The following is a 21,550-nucleotide window of genomic DNA, read 5'->3' on the forward strand; positions in this document are numbered from 1 at the left end:
GCCACCCAACGGTCTGCGTGTCCCTGGGAGCTCGGAGGTTGCACACTGTTGACCTACCCTACTGAGGCCAGTAAATTAGTCAAGGGACAGCCTCATGAGATTTGGGAGTTCCACAAGGATCTGGAGTTTCTTTCCAGCCAGTCACAAGCACATCCCTTGGGGGCTACAGAATTCAAGAGCCCTGACACATAGCCTACCACACACAGACTCAGAGTGCACTTTCACCCTCCTTTTCAACGCCTATTTGCCTCACTGTACAATGAGTAGTGACACTGGTTCTATTTTTAAATGTGGAAACTGAGGCCTAGAGAGGGTCAGGTCTTGTCCAAGGTCCCAGGCACCTCTTGGTGTTGGAAAGAAGGTGGGGTTTGGCATCAGATGGATCAGCGCAATTATTGCCTCTAGGTGTGTCACCTTCACAAGGTTCTTTAATCTCTGGGGCCTCTTTCTTTTGCTAGAAAAGGTCGCTGAGAACGCTTGTCCTCACATGTCTCTTCAACCCAAGTCTGCTCTCTGGCAGCTCCATATGTGGGGGGACCCCCAAGGAGACACTGCGAGAAGTACAGAGTGCGGCGCGCCAGGACTCAAACTGTGGGCGCCCGACCGACGCACACGCGCAGCCCCACAACAATATCAGTATTTAATTTCCACTAGAGGCAGAACTGAGCCTAACCATCACCAGGCTCAAGCCGCCTACCCCAAGAGCGAGAACTGAGCTGCCCGTCCGCCCGGAAAGAAGGGCGGAACATTTGGGCCAAGTACCCAGACTACCTAACCGGAGAGCTCCGGAAGGGGACGACCTGCGCCTGCGCACCGCCCTTGCTGAAAGAGAGCCCGCCTCTCCCTCTGCCGTCCGCTTGTTTGCCAAGGGCGGGGCTGCATCATCCGGCAGGGCGGAGCCCGGCCATGGCGACCGCGGAGCCCAGCGGGCGCGCGGTGCGGTTGTCTACTCCGGGACCCCGGCCTAGCGGGGCTCGGGACCGCGCGCCGGGAGCTGCGGGGCCACCCTCCGGGCAGATTAGTAATAGAGCCCTCCGTCTGGGGGAGCGCACCCCCGCGGCCGTGGAGAAGCGGGGGCCATACATGGTAACGCGCGCACCCTCCATTCAAGCCAAGCTGCGTGAGTGTGGCCCGATGGTCGGGGGAGGTCTGTCCCTGGGCGGGCGGCCGCGTCCCCCGGGCGGGCTCTGGAGCTTCGCTGGGCCTCGGCCCCGGAGAGAAGGGTTTAGCTGCAGCCTGCTCCCGCCCCTTAAAATCCGTTCGGAAAGAGCGGCCTCCCAGCCTTCGGGAGACGCTGCGGAGTGGGGAAGACCCGGCTGACCCGGGCCCTTTAACTTCCAGAGAAGCACCGGGACCTGGCCAAGGCCGTTCTGCGGAGAAAAGGCATGCTGGGGGCCTCGCCGAACCGCCCAGACTCTTCAGGGAAAAGGTCTCAGCAGGCGCCACACCTCCTCCGTGCCAGCAGTTGTAGAGAAGGCTTTAATCCCTAGGACGGGAGACAGGGTGCTCTGGTTTAAGGCCGAGCTAGCGATTCCCCTGGTGCAACCTGTCAGGTTCACTATCTTTAAAATGGGAAGAGGAACAATCTCCTCTTTTCCTTTAAGGATGTGACAGGGTCACAGAAAGGGCTTCGGAATAAGGGAGTTCTGTGACTGCACGGGCTCATTCACTATCCTTCTCCTCCTCTGTTAGGGAGGAGAATGGTGGCTGGAGTCTCCGGGAATGAGGACGAAGAGCAGTGTGGGAACGGCTAGACCTGTTTTTGTTTGTTTGTTTTCAACAGAATAGTAAACTCTCGGAGCTGAATAGAACCTTATTCAGTGCCTCCTTTTACAGATGAGGGTTGAAACTCGGAGAAGTGAAGGTTAACCCTAACCCTTTACCCAAAGGCTTGCAGTTTTTGTGTCCTCTGATTAAATAATTGGGGAGAGGGTGCTTTTCTTAGTTAAGGCAAGGGGAGGTGTGCTTTTTTCCAAGACCTATGGGAGGAGTAGAATACAGGCCGGGCGTGGTGGCTCACGACTGTAATTCCAGCACTTTGGGAAGCCGAGGCGAGTGGATCAATTGAGGTCAGGAGTTTGAGACCAGCCTGGCCAACATGGTGAAACCCTGTCTCTATTAAAAATACAAAATTAGCTGGGCACGCCTGTAGTCCCAGCTACTCAGGAGGCTGAGACAGGAAAATCACTTGAACACAGTAGGTGGAGATTACAGTGAGCCGAGATGGCGCCACTGCACTCCAGCCTGGGTGACAGGGCCAGACTCTGTCTCAAAAAAAAAAAAAAAAAAGAATGAGGACCTACACATTCTGAGGCACTGGCACTGTAGCCAGGTACATGGAGCTGCAGGCGGTGGTGGCTGTGACCAGGGAGAAGGCAAGTCAGTAGTGCAGTCAATTCTTTCTTCTTCAGGGCAAGGACTCTGGCTATCCCTGTGAAATGCCTATGCTTTCATCTATGCTTGGTCTCTTCTCCCCCATCTCCCCTCAGGTCAGTGAAGTTTAACAAGGGCTATACTGCTCTTAGCCAGAGTCCAGATGAAAACCTGGTGTCCCTCGACTCTGACAGGTGAGTGCTCCCCTTGGAAATAACCCCTTGGGAAGCAACTTGGCTGGAACTGAAGATTGCTTGATGCCTTTGCTTGTTCCCTGTCTCCTCCAAGGCCCTTCATGTATATTCCAGGGCTGTTCTCTTCTGAACAATATCCCTTCCCAGGATGGCTTGGTTAGAAGACTCATAGGTAATCATGCTGCTCTAGAATTCAGAGCACCAATGTCCAGTGGATCATCCTGCCCTGTTACGTCTGCGTTGTTAGTGAGAGTGACCCTGTTCCTGCCAGAACCAGTTGAGGGAACCCTATTCGGGCTTGAGTTCTGTTGTATAAAGCCTTTGCTTCACAAGTTTTCCAGATGCCCTTGCATGCTCTCCACCTTATGATTTACAGTCATGTGCCACAGGTACCTCCCTGAACTGACTGTTTTCCTCTTCTCCTAGTGATGGGGAGCTGGAATCCAGATACTCCTCCGGGTATTCCTCTGCAGAGGCAAGTCCAGAGCACTTTTCTGCGCAGGGCCAGGCTGCAGGCAGCATTACCACCACTGCCAAATGCTTGTTTGGTGCCCGCTGTCAGCACAGCACTGTGCCAGACTTCTGGTCTGTTCTACAGTCTTCCACTCTGCCCTCTTCTCCCAGTGGAGGTATAGGTGACCAAGGAGGGCTGTTGAGAATCGAGGAGACCATATAGACTCAGGGCTAGAAATGATCTCAGAAGTCATGTAAGCTGGGTATGGTGGTACATGCCTGTAGTCTCAGCTACCAGGGAGGCTGAGGCAGGAGGATTGCTTGAGTCCAGGAGTTCCAAGACCAGCCTGGACAATATAGCAAGAGCCTGTCTCTAAAATAAGACTCTAAAATAAAGTATTCTAGGCCACAGCTTAGAAAAGGAATCCTTTTGATAGATCCCAGCTAAGTGTTTACTAGTCTGTGCTTACTTGAATGCTTTTTGTAATTGGGTACTCACCACCTCCAAGGAGCCTTGCTACCCACTCTTCCCTCAACACATACACACACAATTTTTTCTTTGAGTAGCTCTTAGATAAATCTTCCTTAATCTGAATGGGTCCACTGGTCCTTGACTGCTTTCTAATGTCACACAGCAACTCTAGTCTCTCTGAGATCAGCGTTTCTGTCTCTCCCCTGCCAATCTTCCACCAAGCTTGCTTTCTTCCAGACCAAACAACTTCTGTTTCTTCGTTTGTTCCATCTGTGAAAACTCAGACTAGGCTGGGCGTGGTGGCTCATGCCTGTAATCCCAGCACTTTGGGAAGCCAAGGCGGGCGGTCAGGAGATCAAGACTGCGGTGAAACCCCATCTCTACTAAAAATACAAAAAATTAGCTGGGCGTGGTGGTGGGCGCCTGTAGTCCCAGCTACTCGGGAGGCTGAGGCAGGAGAATGGCGTGAACCCGGGAGGTGGAGCTTGCAATGAGCCGAGATCACGCCACTGCACTCCAGCCTGGGCGATACAGTGAGACTCCGTCTCAAAAAAAAAAAAAAAGAAAACTCAGGCTAAAACACTCCTGGGATAGTAGCCATGTGGACATTCTTCCAGAGTGACTGTCCCAGATAGAAACACAGGGATGTAAAATCCTGGCATTTGCAGCTCATTCCCTTTGACAGGTGAAGTGCTGGGGACCTGACTACACCACTGGCTTTTCTTACTCTCCTGGAAGTCTTGGCTAATCTCTGAGTTTCTGCCACAGAGAATAGAGCAGTTTGCAAATTGTGTCCTGCTTAAATGTCTGAGTGTCAAAGATTGTGTCTAAGAGGAAGTCTTACACTTTCCCCAGCCTCATGTCTTTTTCTTTTTTTTTCTTTTTTTTTGAGACGGTGAACTTGCTCTGTTGCCCAAGCTGGAGTGCAGTGGTGCGATCTGGGCTCACTGCAAGCTCCACCTCCCGGATTCACACCATTCTCTTGCCTCAGCCTCCCGAGTAGCTGGAACTACAGGCATCCACCACCACGCCCGGCTAATTTTTTTTAATATTTTTAGTACAGACGGGGTTTCACCGCGTTAGCCAGGATGGTCTCGATCTCCTGACCTAGTGGTCCACCCACCTTGGCCTCCCAAAGTGCTGGGATTACAGGCATGAGCCACTGTGCCCAGCCTTCTTTTTTTTTTTGAGATGGAATCTCGCTCTGTTGCCCAGGCTGGAGTGCAATGGTGTGATCTCGGCTCACCGCAAGCTCTGCCTCCCAGGTTAACGCCATTCTCCTGCCTCAGCGTCCCGAGTAGCTGAGACTACAGGCGCCCACCACCACACCCAGCTAATTTTTTCTGTTTTTTAGTAGAGACATGGTTTCACCATGTTAGCCAGGGTGGTCTCGATCTCCTGACCTTGTGATCCACCCTCCTCGGCCTCCCAAAGTGCTGGTATTACAGGCGTGAGCCACCGTACACCCGGCCTTATTTTTCTTATGCTCAGTGAACTGACGAAACCAACCAACAGATTCCACTTTTGTAGGGACCCAGCTCTGCTGGCATCAAAGGATAAGTCTAAGTCTAACTGGCAGTGTGTAGAAAAAGCTGCTCACCACCCCCTTCCGCTGTAACCCATGTTCTACTACGGTAGTCCATTGTTCTGTTATCATTATCCCATATTTTTCAGCCTTGATAAGGACTAGTCTGGGTTCCCAGTGGGAACAGTCAGAGCATTGATTTCAAACATAATTGGGAACTTGATATTTTTATGAATGCCTCAGGATTTAGTGAGAACAGATCCCCTGGGGGTCAGTGACAGTGAAGCTTGGACAGTACTAAGGCTGACTGCTGGCTGAGGCACAAGTAGGAGAAGGTGGCACTTCCTCCTGGAGTCCTGGGATGTGTGGGGTTGGCCTGGGATGGGACATGGACAGGAAGCCCTGGTAAGGGAATGTGGGCCTGTCTTTTGGGTAGCAGTTATTTCTGCTTTGCATCTTGGCCTATAGTTCCCTCCTCTCCTTCTCTTAGCAGGTGAACCAGGATGTGAGCCGGCAGCTGCTTCAGGATGGGTATCACCTGGATGAGATTCCAGATGACGAGGACTTGGACCTCATCCCCCCTAAGCCTATGGCCTCTTCAACGTGCTCCTGCTGCTGGTGCTGTCTTGGGGACTCTTCTTCCTGTACCCTCCAGTAGACATGACCCTCTAAGATGGGCCCTGCTCACCACGAGGTCTACAGAGCCCTGTTGGCCACTCATAGCTCAGAGTGCAGTGAGCACTGGAGTCACTGACCTCTACAAAGTGACCTGCAGGTAGCCCTCACCTGTTGCTTCTCAGGCCAGAGGCCCCCATCTGGGCTGTGGGCTGATAGGTGGAATTCTGCAGTTTTCCTCTGCTGTTGGAACAGAGTTTGGAGAAGTCACTTAATAAGGGCAGGACAGAAGAATCCTGGTTCTTATGGTGGGTGACAAAGGTGGCTAAGGAAAACACTTGCAGACAGCTTGACTGGTATTTGTCATAGTGCTTCAGGGAGGCAAAAAGGGAGCTCTTGTGCCCAGGCTGTGCTAGATAGTGTTGTATGGAGGCAGAAAATAGCACTTTATGGTTTATTATAGCTGGCAATCCAAAAAAGAATTTAACTGAGACCAGTTCGAGAAATTCCATTTGCTCTATTTCTAGCTCTAAGATGGTTTGCAGGCTTGACCTTCAAGAGAGCATAAAGTTAGTCCTTTTGTCCGTCTTCAGGTTGCACCTGTCTAACTATGATGGATCATAGGTTGCTTAATGATACAGCAGGATCCTGGCTTCCAGAATCCTTGGACCTGGGGTATTCCCAACTGGTCCAACTGTCTGGGTGAGTTTAGTGATTCTGGTTCGCCCTTCCCTAGTTAGGAGAAAAACTGTTCCGACATGTTCATATTTATTTATTTGTATTTCCTTGGTCTTGGCGAGTTTCTTCACCCAGTCTTTGAGCTAAAAGATTGGGTCAAAGGTACTGGGGCTGGCCCCAGAAGCCTGCAGTTTTTATTATTACCAGCAGAGGGAGCTACAGGGAGCAGTCTGGTGCCTTCCTATTTGTTTAGCTTTTAATCTTTTGAGAAGTAGCAATGGGTGAGAGTGGGTATACAGCTGTGTGGGCTTTGTCCTAGACTGAGGCTTACAGACAGGAAGGGTAGGAGAGACCCAAGCCAGCTCCTAGACCCTTGCCTGAGGAAATCAGTCCACCAGTGTAGAGGGCCTCCCTTCACTGCAGCATGGACCATTCTATTGCCAGATTCTTCTGGTCACAGCATGGGCCTCACTGGATACTCAGGATTGGGCTTTAAGCAGACCTTTGGGTAACACAGCCTCTTTCAGCCCCCAGCCCAAACAGCAGAAACAGGCATAATTTCTCTATACCAAGCCTCTTTCTAGAATTTTTCCAACAGGTTTTTTGTTTTGTTTTGTTTTGTTTTTTGGCTTCACTCAGAACCATGGTGAGCATTCTGTTTTGTTGGAGACAGGGTCTCTGTCACCCAGGCTGGAGTGCAGTGGTGCATTCACAGCTCACTGCAGCCTCAACCTCCTAGGCCCAAGCAATCCTTCCACATGGTGAGCTTTGAATGGGCATAGACAGGGTTCCCAGCCCAATAGTTGGTATTGGGGTATAGGTTCTACATGGGAAAGTATCCAGTCTTTTGCTTTACTCAGTGTCCTGTGACCACTAGAGGCATATGAGGGACAACACACTCTTTTTGCTCTACCACAAGGGGTGACTGGAAGATGAGAAAGTCTAATAAAAAGATATGGCCTTATTTGTTATTTGTCTGACAACTGCCTTCACAATGGTAATCCTGTGAGTGCTTGATGGACATCTATCTTTGTGTTTTTCTCAAACCATGGAAGGTTGAGAGGAATATACAGTATCTAGGGGCTGACTTACTCTACCAGCTAGCAGCATCACAGCAGGGAGATAGGACAGAGACAAGAGTCCTGTCAGCTTGGGGTCTTGGGAAGAGAGGAGGCAGATGGTTACTCTGTTCTGGAATGGGACTCTGCAGCTCTACGCAGGTGGCCAACATTCTGAGCACTTTGTGCAAATGCCTGTAGAGAGCAAAAATATCTCCATCCAGAACCCCTTCCCCACCTGCAGAGACCGTGTCCAGGCCTTTCTTGTGTCTGCAGAGGTGAAGTGCACATGTGGAAAGGGATCAAATATAGCACAGTGTAAAGAAAGATAGTGGCGTGGGTAGAGGGACCCCAGTGCGTGCTGGGAGGTGGCTGTGGAAGGTAAGTATAGACCCACATCTCTGTCAGGACGGTGGTCAGGGCAGAGTGGCCTGGCTGTTTAGCAGCTGCTAGGGGTGAGGGTGGTAGGACCCCAAAACCAAGGCCCTCTTCATTATTGTTGTAATCATCAACTCTAATATTCAGTGGCAGCTGTCCCTGAAGAAGAGGTTTCTGAGCTGGTTGACCCCATGTAGGAGGGTGTTACCTTGTAGAAGAAGCTGGAGGGACCTGGTGGGACAGTGCAGTGAGGCAGGGTAGAAATGGTCAGTTATTTAGGGCCAGTGGCCACATACCAAAATACCACCAATGTGCCCAGGGCCAAACTGCCTTAATTCTGAGTGCTGGGTGTTCTGCAGGTGACAGTTTCCTGGGGAGAAGGGTATATCCAGGCTTACCTCCCAGCAGGAGTGGTACCATATGGTGTTTATGTACTACTCTGCAGAACTCTTGGCTTGCACTTCTACAGCTCTGTACCTTTATAAGAATAAATGCAATCACACTAGTTGAGCTGTGTCTGTGTTGCAGTAGGATTTTAAAGAAAGGCCTTGGCTGAGCACGATGGCTCATGCCTGTAATCCCAGCACTTTTGGAGGCTGAGGCAGGCAAATCATGAGGTCAGGAATTTGAGACCAGCCTGACCTGACCTGCAATCGTAGATCCTGTCACCCCGTCTCTACTGAAACCCCATCTCTACTAAAAATACGAAAAATTAGCTGGGTGTGGTGGCAGGCGCCTGTAGTCCCAGCTACTCGGGAGGCTGAGGCAGGAGAATCACTTGAACCCAGTAAGCAGAGGTTGCAGTGAGCTGAGATCATGTCTCTGCACTCCAGCCCAGGAGACAGTGTGAGACTCCGTCTCAAAAAATAAAAAAAGAATATCGTGGATATCGTGAAATGAAGAAATAGCTTAATTAGCTGACTGCAGCAATTCTTTCTGGAAACTCCCCGCCCTTTCTGCTATTCCCAGTGGGTACAACTTTCGGGCCCGTTTCATTGGACAGCGTGAGTGAAATAGGCCCTTGCAAGTCACTTCTATAGAATGGGTTCCCTTTAGCAGAACCTTTCTTTCCAGCTCATATTTATTGTTCTTTAGCTGAAGAAAATTTGGAGGCAAAAAAACTTTTTTTTTTTTTTTTTTCCCCAGACAGAGTCTCACTCTGTTGCCCAGACTGGAGTGCAGTGGCATGATCTTGGCTCACTGCAGGCTCCGCCTCCCGGTTTCACACCATTCTCCTGCCTCAGCCTCCCGAGTAGCTGGGACTACAGGCACCCGCCACCACGCCCAGCTAATTTTTTTGTCTTTTTTTTTTTTTCCTTTTTGTGGAGAACGGGGTCTCGCTGTATTACCCAGGCAGGTCTCGAACTCCTGGGCTCAAGCTATCCTCCCGCCTCTGCCTCCCTGAGAGCTGGGATTACAGGCGTGAGCCACCGCGCCCGGCTTTTTTGTATCTTTAATAGAGACGGGGTTTCACCATGTTAGCCAGGATGGTCTCGATCTTCTGACCTCGTGATCCGCCCGTCTCAGCCTCTCAAAGTGCTGGGATTACAGGCATGAGCCACCGCGCCCAGCCAAAACCCAGATTTTTGAATGTGGTTTCCTGGGACTCCGTTGTATAGGGACTCTAGTGTGGGCAGAAGCCCAGAAAGATTCTTTTGTATGAATTTAAACCTTTATCCCACAGGAAGGAGCCAGTGGACTAAGTGATTAGCCTGTTGTGACAGGATCTACGATTGCAGGTTAGAAACCTCAGCAGCAGCAGACAGCTGACAGCTTCTTGCAGGTGTGTCCCACCCCTGGAGCAGGGCATTGGGAGAGATTCCCTCCTTCGCACTTCCTGCCAGTTTAGGAAAGCTAACTGGGCTTCTCACTGTGAAAATTGTCTAATTCGGTTCCTGAGTCCCTGTAATCTGCAACAGTTAAGTATGTTCTAGAGAAGTGGTTGATGATCAATAGTTTCAGCTTTGCAGGCCGTATAGTCTAGTGCAACTCTTCAACTTTGCCACTGTAGCTTGAAAGCAGCCAGACCGTATGGAAATGAACAGGTATGGCCAGGACTGGCCTGCCTGCCTGGTTTTGCTGACCCCTTCTCTAGGGCCAATTGAAAAACAGGAGCAAAGAGTCTTGCACTGGTGACTGGTGTATCCTTTGAGCCACGTTCTCTCTGTAGGGCTGCTTGCAAGCTGTGCCTCTGAGGCCAAAGCTGGCTTCCTCTCCCACTCCTTCCCATACCAGCATTCTGGAGTGTAGCCTGCCCACCCCCAGGAAGCTGTATGAAGTAGGAATAAAGCAAAAACTGGGGCATCATGCAGGGAGAGCTCTTTTGGCCCACTTTAGAACAGGTACCCCAAAGGCTGAGTGCTCATTACTCCACAGCCTCAACACAAGTGACCTTTAATTGCTTTGACAGAATAAAAGGGTGTAAACAGTGTTAGTCCACAGGCCTACCCTTTCCCTTTCCTCCTCTGCAGCTGAGGAAATGGGCAGTCCCAGCACTAGAACCCTGTTCTTAGAAATTACCCGGCTGGGTCACATATTTTACCAGCTAGCCTAAAGCCATAGGCTGGAACAGAGTTGGCAAGAGCCTGGCTCAGGTGTAGAGAGGAGTAGAGAGGGAAGACAAGGGGAGTATTAGACCCCTTACACAGGCCTCTCATCCCCAAAGAAGATGGTTCCACCGGGGTGTGTTCAGGAGTCACTATCTTCGCGCTCCCTCCTCCACCCCAGCTCTTCCAGGATATACCTAAGGGGTCCGGAGCAAGGAAGGGGGCTTGAGCTGGGCCTCAGGAGGCGAGGCTGGCTGGAATTTAGGGTGGCTAGCAGAGGAGAGCTAGGGAGGCTGCAGCCTCTACAGCAGACAGCAGGCACGGAATATCAGCAGGTCCTTTGGCTCAGTAAGCTTCAGTGAGACACTCTCATTGGCCCCAATGAAGAGCACGCCACCACGCTGCAGAGGGATTGGTGTCTGGGTTGTGGGTGTGCTGGCTATCACTGTCCCCTGTACCACCAGGAGGATGCTGGCAGAGTCCAGTGCCAAGACCTTGTATTCAGTGACAGAGCCAGGGACCTGGGCAGGAAGAAACGATAAGGCAATGCAGCTCAGACTCTGCTCTCATCAGCTGATGGGCCCAGGACAGTCCCCAAGGCACAAGGGAGAGCTCTGCCACCTTCTCCCACAACCCAGGCTCAGTCAGCATAGAGGCCTGGCCCCTGGTACAGGGAGGAATGGGCAGGCCCTGGGGCCACCCTCCACCAAGTGAGCTTGACAGGAAACCCAGCCCCAGGTGGCCTTTACATCGTGACCCTTGCCAGAGATTTTCATGGCACACGAAGGACACACTCATCATGGCCCCTCACTCACCTCCATCTTCATAATGGTGAAGTCTGGTACAGGGGGGTCATAGATTGAGAGGTAGGGGTCTTCCTGACTCCGTGTCGGGAGAAAGAGCCTGTCCTTGCTGGAGCTAGGGGTATAGCTGAGCATTTCACACAGGGTTGGCACATCAATGAACTTGGGTGTCAGGCCAGCACGAACTGTGTTGTCCGAACACGCCATGCACTCCACGCAGTCTAGAGAGACAGTCGTCATGTGCTAAGCTGATGAAGTATGCCTTGGCTCTCCAGCTGTGGGCCTCCTAACCTGAGCTCCATGAATCCCATGCCAAGTTAGGCAAAAATTTCCATGAATTGTATTCTCTGGGAGAATGGGGCTAAGAGATCAAATACCAAAAACAGGTGACAGGTCACCCGTTACTGTCAGAGGGGAGCCATGTTAACCCCTGGGGGTTGGGAAGCCCCAACTCTGTAGTCTTCCACTTCTACGACAGAATTCTGTGCATGAGGCATGTGTGGATAAGCAGCCAACAGTCAAAAGGTGGCATCCTTCTGTGGCAACATGCATATTTTAGTGTAAAAATCCCTGGGTAGATAGGACAGACATACAAAGGCTGTGACAAAGAACAACAGCTTTGATCCAGTATAGTCTGTGTTCAAATCATGGTTCCCACACTGACTGGCAGGGCTTAAAATCAGTAGCATGGCATCACAGGGTTGGTGGCAGGATTCAAGGTGTGTTCAATGCTAAATGGATTCAACATCCCTACCAGCTGTTGCCTGCTGAGCCCAGGAACCCTCAGAGGTCAGAACTGCAAGGTCCTTAGGGGTCTCCTTGACCACCCTTCTCCTTTTGTCCAGACAGGGAAACAGGGCCCAGCAGGGAAGGCAGTGGGGCTCACTGCTGAAATGTGGCTCACCTCCTTTCAAGTAGGCATGGGGCACATTGGCCTCCAGAAACATGGCCTCCCCAGGCTTCAGGTTAAGCAGGTTCAGGAAGTAGATGGCAAAGCAGCCGATATCACCTGGGTATTGCTGGTGCAGCTGCAGCAAAAGCTCCCCAAAGATGTCTTCCATGTTGTTTCCGGCAGCCACTGAGGGTCACAGAGCACCCCAAGGTCACTTAGGGGGATACTCAGTGCTGTTCATAGCCCCACATTGGCCAGGGAGTCCTAGGAAAAGGTCCCTGCCACAGGAATCCAGAAGCCAAAGTGGCCCTGTCCTGGCCACGCCTCCAGCCCTTTGGAGGTCCAGCCTTGCTTGATACTCCAGTCCATACAAATACCATCTTTCATCATATCTTGACTGTTCACATGCTCAGGACTATACTAGCCACTAAAAGGGCTAGAGTATGGTCCTTTCAGGATGGGATTTCTCAGCCTTGGTGCCACTGACATTTGGGCTAGGTAATTCTTTATTGTGGGGGCTGTCCTGTGTACTGATGGATGTTTAGCAGCTTCCCTGGCCTCCACGCACAGGATGCCACTAGCAACCCCTATCTGGGTTTTGACGATCAAAAATGCCTCCAAATGACAGCCAAATTCCCCTGGTTGAGAACCACTGCTCTTGGAGCTCAAAATCTAGGGAGATAACTCAAAAGATTCATGAAGGGTAAACAACATGCCTGAACTTTCCCCGTTTTTTTTTGAGACAGGGTCTCGCTGTCACCCAGGCTGGAGTGCAGTGGCACGATTATAGCTCACTGCAGCCTCAACTGTCCAAGCTTAAGCAATCCTCCTGCCTCAGCCTCCTGAGTAGTGAGAACCACAGGTTCATGCCACCATGCCCGGCTAAGTTTTTTATTGTTTGCAGAGACAGGGTGTCGCTATGTTGCCCAGGCTGGTCTCGAACTCCTGGGTTCAAGTGATCCTCCCACCTAGGCCTCCCAAAGTGCTGGGATTACAGGTGTGAGCCACCACACCCGGTGACTTTCTAGTTTTTAACATTGAAAGTTCTATGTTTTGGATGGGCGCGGTGGCTCATGACTGTAATCCCAGCACTTTGGGAGGCCGAGGCGGGCAGATCACGAGGTCAGGAGTTCGAGACCAGTCTGACCAACATGGTGAAACCCTCTCTCTACTAAAAATACAAAAAAAAAAAAAAAAAAAGCCGGGCGTGGTGGCATGTGCCTATAATCTCAACTACTTGGGAGGCTGAGGCAGGAGAATCTCTTGAACCCAGGAGGCGGAAGTTGCAGTGAGCTGAGATTGTGCCACTGCACCCCAGCCTGGGCAACAGAGCGAGACTCCGTCTCAAAAAAAGAAAGTTCTGTGTCTCAGAGAATCTCTCAGTCCACTACTCCAGATAGCATAAGACAGAATGTGCCGAGCTCGTCTCCCGTCCTGGAGACGACGGGAAAGTGAGCTCAGCCTGGGTAGAGTGGCAAGGTTGGACTTCTTTAATTTTTAATTTTTTTTCTTTTTCTTTTTTTTTTTTTTTTGAGACGGAGTCTCGCTCTGTCACCCGGACTGGAGTGCAGTGGCCGGATCTCGGCTCACTGCAAGCTCCGCCTCCCGGGTTTACACCATTCTCCTGCCTCAGCCTCCCGAGTAGCTGGGACTACAGGCACCAGCCACCTCGCCCGGCTAGCTTTTTTGTATTTTTTAGTAGAGACGGGGTTTCACCGTGTTAGCCAGGATGGTCTCGAACTCCTGACCTCGTGATCCGCCTGTCTCGGCCTCCCAAAGTGCTGGGATTACAGGCTTGAGCCACCGCGCCCGGCCAATTTTTTTTCTTTTTTTTGAGACGGAGTCTTGCTGTGTCTCCCAGGCTGGAGTGCAGTGGTGCGATCTAGACTCATTGCAACCTTCACCTTCTGGGTTCAAGTGATTCTCATGCCTCAGCCTTCTGAGTAGCTGGGATTACAGGCACACATCACCATGCCCAGCATTTATTTATTTATTTATTTATTTATTTTGAGACAGAGTCTCACTCTATCGTCCTGGCTGAAGTGCAATGGCACGATGATCTAGGCTTGCCGCAACCTCTGCCTCGCCCGGCTAATTTTTGTATCTTCAGTAGAGATGGGGTTTCACCATGTTGGCCAGGCTGGTCTCGACCTCCTGACCTCAAGTGATACGCCCACCTCAACCTCCCAAAGTGTTGGGATTACAGGCATGAGCCACCACGCCCAGCCAAGCTTCTTTAAAGTGAGGCAAGGGGCCCAGCATAGTGGCTCACGCCTGTAATCCTAGCTGTCTCTACTAAAATATACAAACTTAGCCAGACGTGGTGACACACACCTGTAATCCGAGCTTCTCGGGAGGCTGAGGCAGGAGAATTGGTTGAACCCGGGAGGCGGAGGCTACATTGAGCCAAGATCCCGTCACTGCACTCCAGCCTGGGGCAACAGAGACCTCAAAATACACACACACACACACACGCACACACTCTCTGAACAAAATACGCTTGGGTAAAATAAATAGTCCCCTAAGGCTCAAAGGTAACGGGAAACCTGTAGAGGTAAAATAGAGAGCTCTGGGCCAACTAGAGACGGGGCTGTGGCACTGGGCACGGTGGCTCACGCCTGTAATCCCAGCACTTTGGGAGGCCAAGGCGGGTGGATCATGAGGTCAGGAGTTTGAGCCCAGCCTGGCCTAGATGGTGAAACCCTGTCTCTACTAAAAATACAAAAATTAGCCGGGTGTGGTGGCGGACGTCTGTAATCCCAGCTACTCAGGAGGCTGAGTCAGGGAACTGCTTGAACCTGGGAGGTGGAGGTTGCAGTGAGCCAAGATCGCACCACTGCACTCCAGCCTTGGTGTGGGCTGTGGCTGCCAGGCGAAGAATCTTGAGAACTCATTGGCTGCACCACATAAGCTCATTGCTGCGAGTCTGTTATGTTTCGTGTTTCTTACTGCTTGTGTTGACTCCCCACCTTTGGGGTGACACGACCACACCTGTCACAGTTATTTCTTGAACTCTTCTTAGCACAAGATCGGGCACACAGCAGGTAAAGGAACAATCAAATGACCGAGTGCTGGAGGCATCAGGCCTTTCCAGGAGAGGGAGGATGCTCTTGTCCCCTTCCTGCCTCTTTGGCCCCAAGATACAAGTCCATCCATGGAGGGTAGCTGCAGGGCTGGGGAAAATCTCAGAATGCCTAGGTGGAAGGCATCCTAAGAGTCTTCTATGCCAGTCTGCCTTCAACCATCTGGAGAAGATGACCAGTTGGGAAGCAGCACTCAACTAAGAAGGGCCCTGCTCCACAAAGACTAGGAAAGCAATGCTAAGTTGCCAACAGGTCATCTAAGTTGGGCCCCTTTTAGTGTTCCACTTGGGCAAGGGGGTTGAGAACTGTCCCTAGAGTCTGGTGTCTGCCGGGGAGCCCAGGCCAGAGCATTGCACCCAACCAGGAATATAACCATGCCCACCTTGCTGGGAGATCCGCTTCACCAACAGGTTGAGCTGTTCTGCCACCACCTTCTTCTCACTCTTCATCAGGTGGGAGAAACAGCTCTGCAGAGCAGAGGCCACAGCCTGGGAGTCATGGCTCATGGTCTGTTTCAGGTGTGTTGCTGCCTCATCTCCAATCAGGAACTGAAACTCAGGCACCTCTACAGGAAGGCCAGGCCCAGGGCCCATATCAGGAATGGTAAGATGGAACCCACACAAGTGGGGAGTTGGAGGACGCCTTCCCATCCCAGCCCTAACCAAAGAGCCAGCGATGCTAAGTAAACTTTGCAGTAGAAACCAATCACTCACCACCAGCCCTTGGCAACCACACTTGAGCCTGGTCTCACTGGCCTGGCCCACTGGCTCCAAAAACTGCTTCATGAGGCCCTTCAGTGCCTGTCACATGTGACCCCTGTTCTCGGCCACTATTCCTATCATCTTGGTTTCCCAGGTATCCCTGGCCCAATACGCATGCCTTCAGCATTCTGCCCAACTTACTCTTCAGAAAGGTTACAATCTCCTCAACTGGCCGGAAGCCACATAAGCCCTGGAAGGGAGTGAGGGCAATGGCCATCTCTGGCTTGTGGTTGGCATCGGGGTAGTGCTGTGGAGCCTGGAGGTGCAGCTTCTCTGCCAGCTCCTGTGGGGTGGCCAGGGGAAGAGGAGGATGGTGAGGGTACAGCCATTACCTAGCAGGAACACCAGTGCCACCTAGCCCCTGCTGTCCACCCTCCCCAGTCGCAGGATGGCAGGAGCTACCTACCTCTGGCAAGGAGCCCAGTCAAAGCATGATGTAGAAACTTGGGGTTCAGCCAACCCAGGGCAGGGAAATGGGGCAAATCCAAGGAAAAGCTGGGGTAGACTTTAAGAGGCTTGGCCTGTGAATCAGGAAACCCAAACACCAGGCCAAGCTCTGACACTAACAAGCTGTGTGGCTTTGGGTAAATCCCTCCCTTCTCTGGGTCTTACTTGGTGTATCTAGAAATAAGGAGTTTTGGCTGGGCACAGTGGCTCATGCCTGTAATCCCAGCACTTTGGGAGGCTGAGATGGGTAGATTACAAGGGCACGAGTTCAAGACCAGCCTGGCCAACATGGTGAAACCCCATCTCTACTAAAAATACAAAAATTAGCCAGGTGTGGTGACACGAGCTTGTAGTCTCAGCTATTTGGGAGGCTGAGGGAGAAGAATTGCTTGAACCGGGAGGAGGAGGTTGCAGTGAGCTGAGATCGTGCCACTGCACTCCAGCCTGGGCGACAGAGCAAGACTCCGTCTCAAAAAAAAAAAAAAAAAAAAAGAAGGAGTTTTGATCCACAATTGCTTAGAATAGGACTCAGGCTTGTGTAGGAAGACTCCAAGGGGGTGGAGCTGAGGGTACCTGCCCTGCCTTGCAAGTTGAACTCTTCCTGAAAGCAGGTTAGTAAATGGCAGATATGAATAGACCTGGGTTGGGTGAGGGAAGACCAGGAACAAGCCCCTTGGAATGAGCTTAGAGAAACTCCCCTGGCACAGGCCGGTCAGCTGTTTGCTTAGACTTAGTTGCTACATGTGGCTTTGCAGAGCTAAATTGGGAATTGTCAGTCTGGATTTGGCCTTGGGCAGGAGCCTGGCATGGGTGGGGTAAAAGTGGCAGTAAAAGTAATAGGAGGGCCTTAGCATAAGCCCTTCTGTACCCTGACCTCTGCACCGCACTCTGTCCTTTACCTTGTTAGGGTGTGCCTGGATGGACAGGGGTGTTGCAACTGAGAGCACTTTGAAGAGGAAGGGCAGATTGCCATTAAAGGTGTCCTTGACCTTTGAGCCCAAGCTGTCCTGGTTCTCAGCAATCCACTGGCCTAGGGTCTTCTGTGAGATGCGGTTGTCAAAGATCCTGGCATCCCCTCTGGGGTGAGTCCCCATCCACAACTGGAAAGACAGGAAACTTGGGAGGGGAAGGGGGAGAAACCTGGCACCCTGAGTTGGCCCGTCCCAGTCCGTTATGCTGTACTCCCCAGAGGGCAACTGACTCCTGGGAAAGGCCTCCCAGGTCTGGATACAAATGTTCATGCCATCATGGACATACAGGGAGGCAGCAGACCCAGTCCCTTGTCCAGACTCTGCCTCTAGCCATCTGTGGAGCCTTGGACTAGTTATTTCCCTTCTTTAGATGTAGCTTGTCTGTCCAAAGAGGAGAATGACACCAGCACTGTCAAGGTAGCAGAAAAACTATAACTCTTAAATGATTCTTTCAGGGGTTAACATACATCTTCCAGTTTCAGAAGCAGAGGCGAAAGCCTTCCTATGCTTTGGCTTTTTCTTCATTAAATAGGCAGGAGAAATATTTTAGGTTAATAAAAATGCAAAAAAAATAGTCAAAGTAAAAAAACTGAATTGTCAAAGAGGGCTGAATTAAAATTCACTAAGTGCTAAGAGTGGTTGGGGGAAGGAGAGTGCTGGAAATCCCAGCCTATTATGACAAAACCTCTCTTATTTTTGGTAACACTATCTAGTCCATTAGCCTGAAGAGCCAAGTGCGCCTCCTCCCTCCTTGCTGCCTCACCCTTCCCAGCTGATTCTTATGACTTGCCTCAGGCCCTTTCTCCTGATCTGCGGGTAAAGTCGGCTGAAATACAGCCTGGGACTCACCTCTGCATAGGGCTTGTCCTCTGCGATCTGGGCCAGTGGGTCACTGCTGGCCAACAGCCGCGCCACTTCGCTGTTGGAACCCATCTTCCCCCAGGCATACTGCTGCACCGCACAGGAAAGTGGGAATACTAGGGGCACAGACAGGGTCAGTTGCCACTCCACTCCTCAGGCCCCACCCTAGTGTCCCGGGAAACCAGGCAAGAGCTGGGGGTGCTCACTGCCGACAGAGTAAATAAGGGGTTTGTAGGCTGTTGGATGAGACCCCCCTCAGCTGCAGGCCTCGATGTTCCCAACTATCAGATGGGCAGCAGTAAGGACCCTGTGCTGATCTGAGGCGGGGTGGCGGGGAGGGAGCAGGAGGTAACTATCCCACGGCACGACGTCTAGAAGGGCCCCTTCCCCTCGAAGGTCAATCCCCATCGCAGGTGGCCCCACCTCTACCCGGCACCCACCCATCTTTCCGCGGAGCGCCAGGAGCGGACTCAACCTGGCCGATCATGCCAGGAGTCGTCCCCAGGACGCGCGCCACCAACACACTCGCCAACAACCGGGCCAACGGCTCACCTCGCGGAGCCGCCATGCTCGCCCCCTGCACCGGGATTAAGCACGTATGTCTTTCCCGGCAGCCCCCGCGGCCCTCTGCGCCCAGAGCTTCACGGGAAATGTAGTTCTCTGAGCGTTCCGCCAGGCCCCAGGGCACCAGTGCCCAGAGGCTTACGGTCGCAATCTTCGGTCTTAGTGTTCATTCATTCTTTCCATCGCCGGGCACAGATGTACTGAAAGCCTACTAAGTACCACGGACTGTTCTAAGGGCTGGAGGATACATCAGAGAGCAAGACAGTCTTCCCTCTGCCTTTGTAGAGCGCTTACATTCCGGTGAAGGCAAGACAGACAAGTAATCATGTAGTATGTTGAAAGGTCAAGGCCACAAAAAGTAAGGGAGCAGGTGGGAGTGGGAGGCAGTTTGCAGAATTTAAAAGGCTGTCTGGGCAAGCCTCATTGAGGAGGTGAGGTTTGAACCCAGACTTGGCGATGAGGAAGGCAGGAGTGTTCTGCGGGGAGGAAACAGCCACAGCGAAAGCCAGGGCAAGGCGGGAATGTGGGACTGTGCCGGGCGTGTTCCGGAGGGAACAGCAAGGAGGCCACTGTGGCTGGAGCAGAGTGAGTAAGACAGGGGCAGAGCTTTGCAGACTATTGCTATTGTGAGGACTTTGGGTTTTACTACGAGTCTCTTAGCAATTAGAGATTTGAGCAAAGAATTGCTGTGATGTGAGTAGGGACATACTAGTGATGATGATAGTAAATGTCACATGCAAGGCCCTTCACTTCTCTGAGCTTTATAGAATGAGGTGAATAATGCCAGCCTGACACGCTTGTTGAACGGTCAGATGGGATGATGTGGAACACCTACAAGGCAGTCACCACTCTGTGCTCCTCTGATCCTTCCTGTCCCAGATGCTGTAGAAAGTCAGCACCTCAACTCCTACTCCAGGCTGAGCTGCTTACAAGTTGCACACAGAGAAGTCAGGGGAGTTAGCAAGAGCTGCGCATGGGGAAGGATGGCCTTGGGCCTTGACTCTGCAGTAATCTTGCTATATCCTGTGGTGAAAGGCTTTGACATCCAGATCTCCTCAGTCAACAGCCTCCTAGGAGGAGGGCAGTCAGTGGCTCAGGCCTGTAATCCTAGCACTTTAGCAAGCAGAGGCAGAAGGATTGCTTGAGGCTAGGAGCACAGCAGTCAAAACTCCGGGGAACCCAGAATGAGGAGTTATAGTCCTGACTCTACCCTCATCACCCCTGCAATACCCTGATTCCCACAGCCTCTACCACATGTGCCCAAGGGAAAGAGGGGCTGCTGTTTTCCCTGTAATCCTCTGCCCAGGTGTGGGTATCTATCTCACATCCCCTGGGGTCCTCTGGCTCAGATAAATCAGCCTGCATTTCAAAAGAAGCTTTACCATGCACTAAGGAATAATAAAATGGATAATACAAGACTCATGAGCCAGGCGCGGTGGCTCAAGCCTGTAATCCCAGCACTTTGGGAGGCCGAGATGGGTGGATCATGAGGTCAGGAGATCGAGACCATCCTGGCTAACACGGTGAAACCCCGTCTCTACTAAAAAATACAAAAAACTGGCCGGGCGCGGTGGCTCAAGCCTGTAATCCCAGCACTTGGGAGGCCGAGACGGGCGGATCACGAGGTCAGGAGATCGAGACCATCCTGGCTAACATGGTGAAACCCCGTCTCTACTAAAAAAAATACAAAAAGCTAGCCGGGCGAGGTGGCGGGCGTCTGTAGTCCCAGCTACTCAGGAGGCTGAGGCAGGAGAATGGCGTGAACCGGGAGGCGGAGCGTGCAGTGAGCTGAGATCCGGCCACTGCACTCCAGCCCGGGCGACAGAGCGAGACTCCGTCTCAAAAAAAAAAAAAAAAAAAAATACAAAAAACTAGCTGGGCGAGGTGGCGGGCACCTGTAGTCCCAACTACTTGGGAGGCTGAGGCAGGAGAATGGCGTGAACCCAGGAGGCGGAGCTTGCAGTGAGCTGAGATCCGGCCACTGCACTCCAGCCTGGGCGACAGAGTGAGACTCCATCTCAAAAAAAAAAAAAAAAAAGACTCATGAAACAATGTACTCAATACCTCCTGCTTTGGAATACCACTCCTTCCCCTCATCTCCACTCCCCCAGAGATATGATTTGGCTCTGTGTCCCCACCCAAATCTCATCTTGAATTGTAATCCCCACATGTTGAGGGAGGGACCTGGTGGGAGGTGATTGGATCATGGGGGTAGTTTCCCCCATCCTGTTCTCATGATAGTGAGTGAGTTCTCCTGAGAGCTGATGGTGTTAAAATGTGGCACTTTCTCGCTGTCACTCTCTCCTGCTGCCATCTAAGACATGCCTTGCTTCCCCTTTGTCTTCTGTCATGATTATAAGCTCCTGAGGCCTCCCCAGCCATGTAGAACTGAGTCAATTAAACCTTTTTTTTTTTTCTTTTTGAGAAGGAGTCTTGCTCCGTTGTCCAGGCTGGAGTGCAGGGGCGTGATCTCAGCTCACTGCAACCTCCGTTTCCCAGGTTAAAGTGATTCTCTTGCCTCAGCCTCCCAAGTAGCTGAGTGCACACACCATGCCCGGCTAATTTTTGTATTTTTAGTAGAGGTGAGGTTTCACCATTTTTCCCAGGCTGGTCTCAGACTCCTGACCTCAGGTGATCCACCCGCCTTGGCCTCCCAAAGTGCTGGGATTACAGGCATGAGCCACCGCGTCAGGCCAAACCTCCTTTTTTTTTTTTTTTTTTTGAGATGGAGTCTCACTCTTACCCAGACTAGAATGCATTGGCACAATCTTGGCTCACTGCAACCTCTACCTCCCGGGTTCAAGTGATTCTCCTGTCTCAGCCTCCCAAATAGCTGGGACTACAGGCACGTGCCACCATGCCCGGCTAATTTTTGT

At 51.7% G+C, this 21,550-nt stretch overlaps 2 protein-coding genes across 11 annotated transcripts; one reads left to right on the forward strand and one right to left on the reverse strand.

Annotated features, from left to right (window-relative positions):
• The first annotated feature begins 817 nt into the window (after positions 1-817).
• FAM219B (family with sequence similarity 219 member B) lies at positions 818-8,253 on the forward strand. 4 transcript variants are annotated; one of them, XM_033189345.1, is made up of 5 exons: positions 818-1,120; positions 1,342-1,429; positions 2,490-2,567; positions 2,994-3,042; positions 5,508-8,253. In XM_033189345.1, exons 1-5 carry the CDS (start codon positions 907-909, stop codon positions 5,673-5,675), a joined length of 597 nt encoding a protein of 198 aa, XP_033045236.1. In that variant the 5' UTR covers positions 818-906; the 3' UTR covers positions 5,676-8,253. The 4 variants fall into 4 exon arrangements, with proteins under 4 accessions (XP_033045236.1, XP_033045235.1, XP_033045237.1 ...); XM_033189344.1 differs by having other exon boundaries at positions 831-1,120; positions 2,994-3,196; XM_033189346.1 differs by having other exon boundaries at positions 831-1,120; positions 5,511-8,253.
• A 1,869-nt stretch (positions 8,254-10,122) lies between these two features.
• Positions 10,123-18,744, reverse strand: MPI (mannose phosphate isomerase). 7 transcript variants are annotated; one of them, XM_033189348.1, is made up of 8 exons: positions 18,663-18,744; positions 18,099-18,226; positions 17,178-17,378; positions 15,973-16,114; positions 15,453-15,635; positions 12,000-12,173; positions 11,108-11,316; positions 10,123-10,813 (listed from the first exon to the last, which is right to left on the reverse strand). In XM_033189348.1, exons 1-8 carry the CDS (start codon positions 18,676-18,678, stop codon positions 10,595-10,597), a joined length of 1,272 nt encoding a protein of 423 aa, XP_033045239.1. In that variant the 5' UTR covers positions 18,679-18,744; the 3' UTR covers positions 10,123-10,594. The 7 variants fall into 7 exon arrangements, with proteins under 7 accessions (XP_033045239.1, XP_033045240.1, XP_033045242.1 ...); XM_033189349.1 differs by having other exon boundaries at positions 10,270-10,813; positions 18,551-18,710; XM_033189351.1 differs by lacking the exon at positions 18,663-18,744 and adding an exon at positions 17,522-17,634 and having other exon boundaries at positions 10,270-10,813; positions 18,099-18,222.
• Between the last annotated feature and the right edge of the window lie 2,806 nt (positions 18,745-21,550).

This window comes from Trachypithecus francoisi, unplaced genomic scaffold, assembly GCF_009764315.1.
Source record: "Trachypithecus francoisi isolate TF-2019V2 unplaced genomic scaffold, Tfra_2.0 Lachesis_group3, whole genome shotgun sequence".
NCBI lineage: Eukaryota > Metazoa > Chordata > Mammalia > Primates > Cercopithecidae > Trachypithecus > Trachypithecus francoisi.

Excerpts from the sequence above, each read along its gene's own strand:
- FAM219B (XM_033189344.1), top strand. The coding sequence starts at position 907 with ATGGCGACCGCGGAGCCCAGCGGGCGCGCGGTGCGGTTGTCTACTCCG. Across the intron at positions 2,568-2,993 it reads GTGTCCCTCGACTCTGACAG|TGATGGGGAGCTGGAATCCA; the intron begins GTGAGTGCTCCC and ends CTCTTCTCCTAG. Across the intron at positions 3,197-5,507 it reads GCCCTCTTCTCCCAGTGGAG|CAGGTGAACCAGGATGTGAG; the intron begins GTATAGGTGACC and ends TCCTTCTCTTAG.
- MPI (XM_033189348.1), bottom strand. Across the intron at positions 16,115-17,177 it reads TCCAGGCACACCCTAACAAG|GAGCTGGCAGAGAAGCTGCA; the intron begins GTAAAGGACAGA and ends GCCACCCCACAG. Across the intron at positions 10,814-11,107 it reads TCACCATTATGAAGATGGAG|GTCCCTGGCTCTGTCACTGA; the intron begins GTGAGTGAGGGG and ends CTTCCTGCCCAG.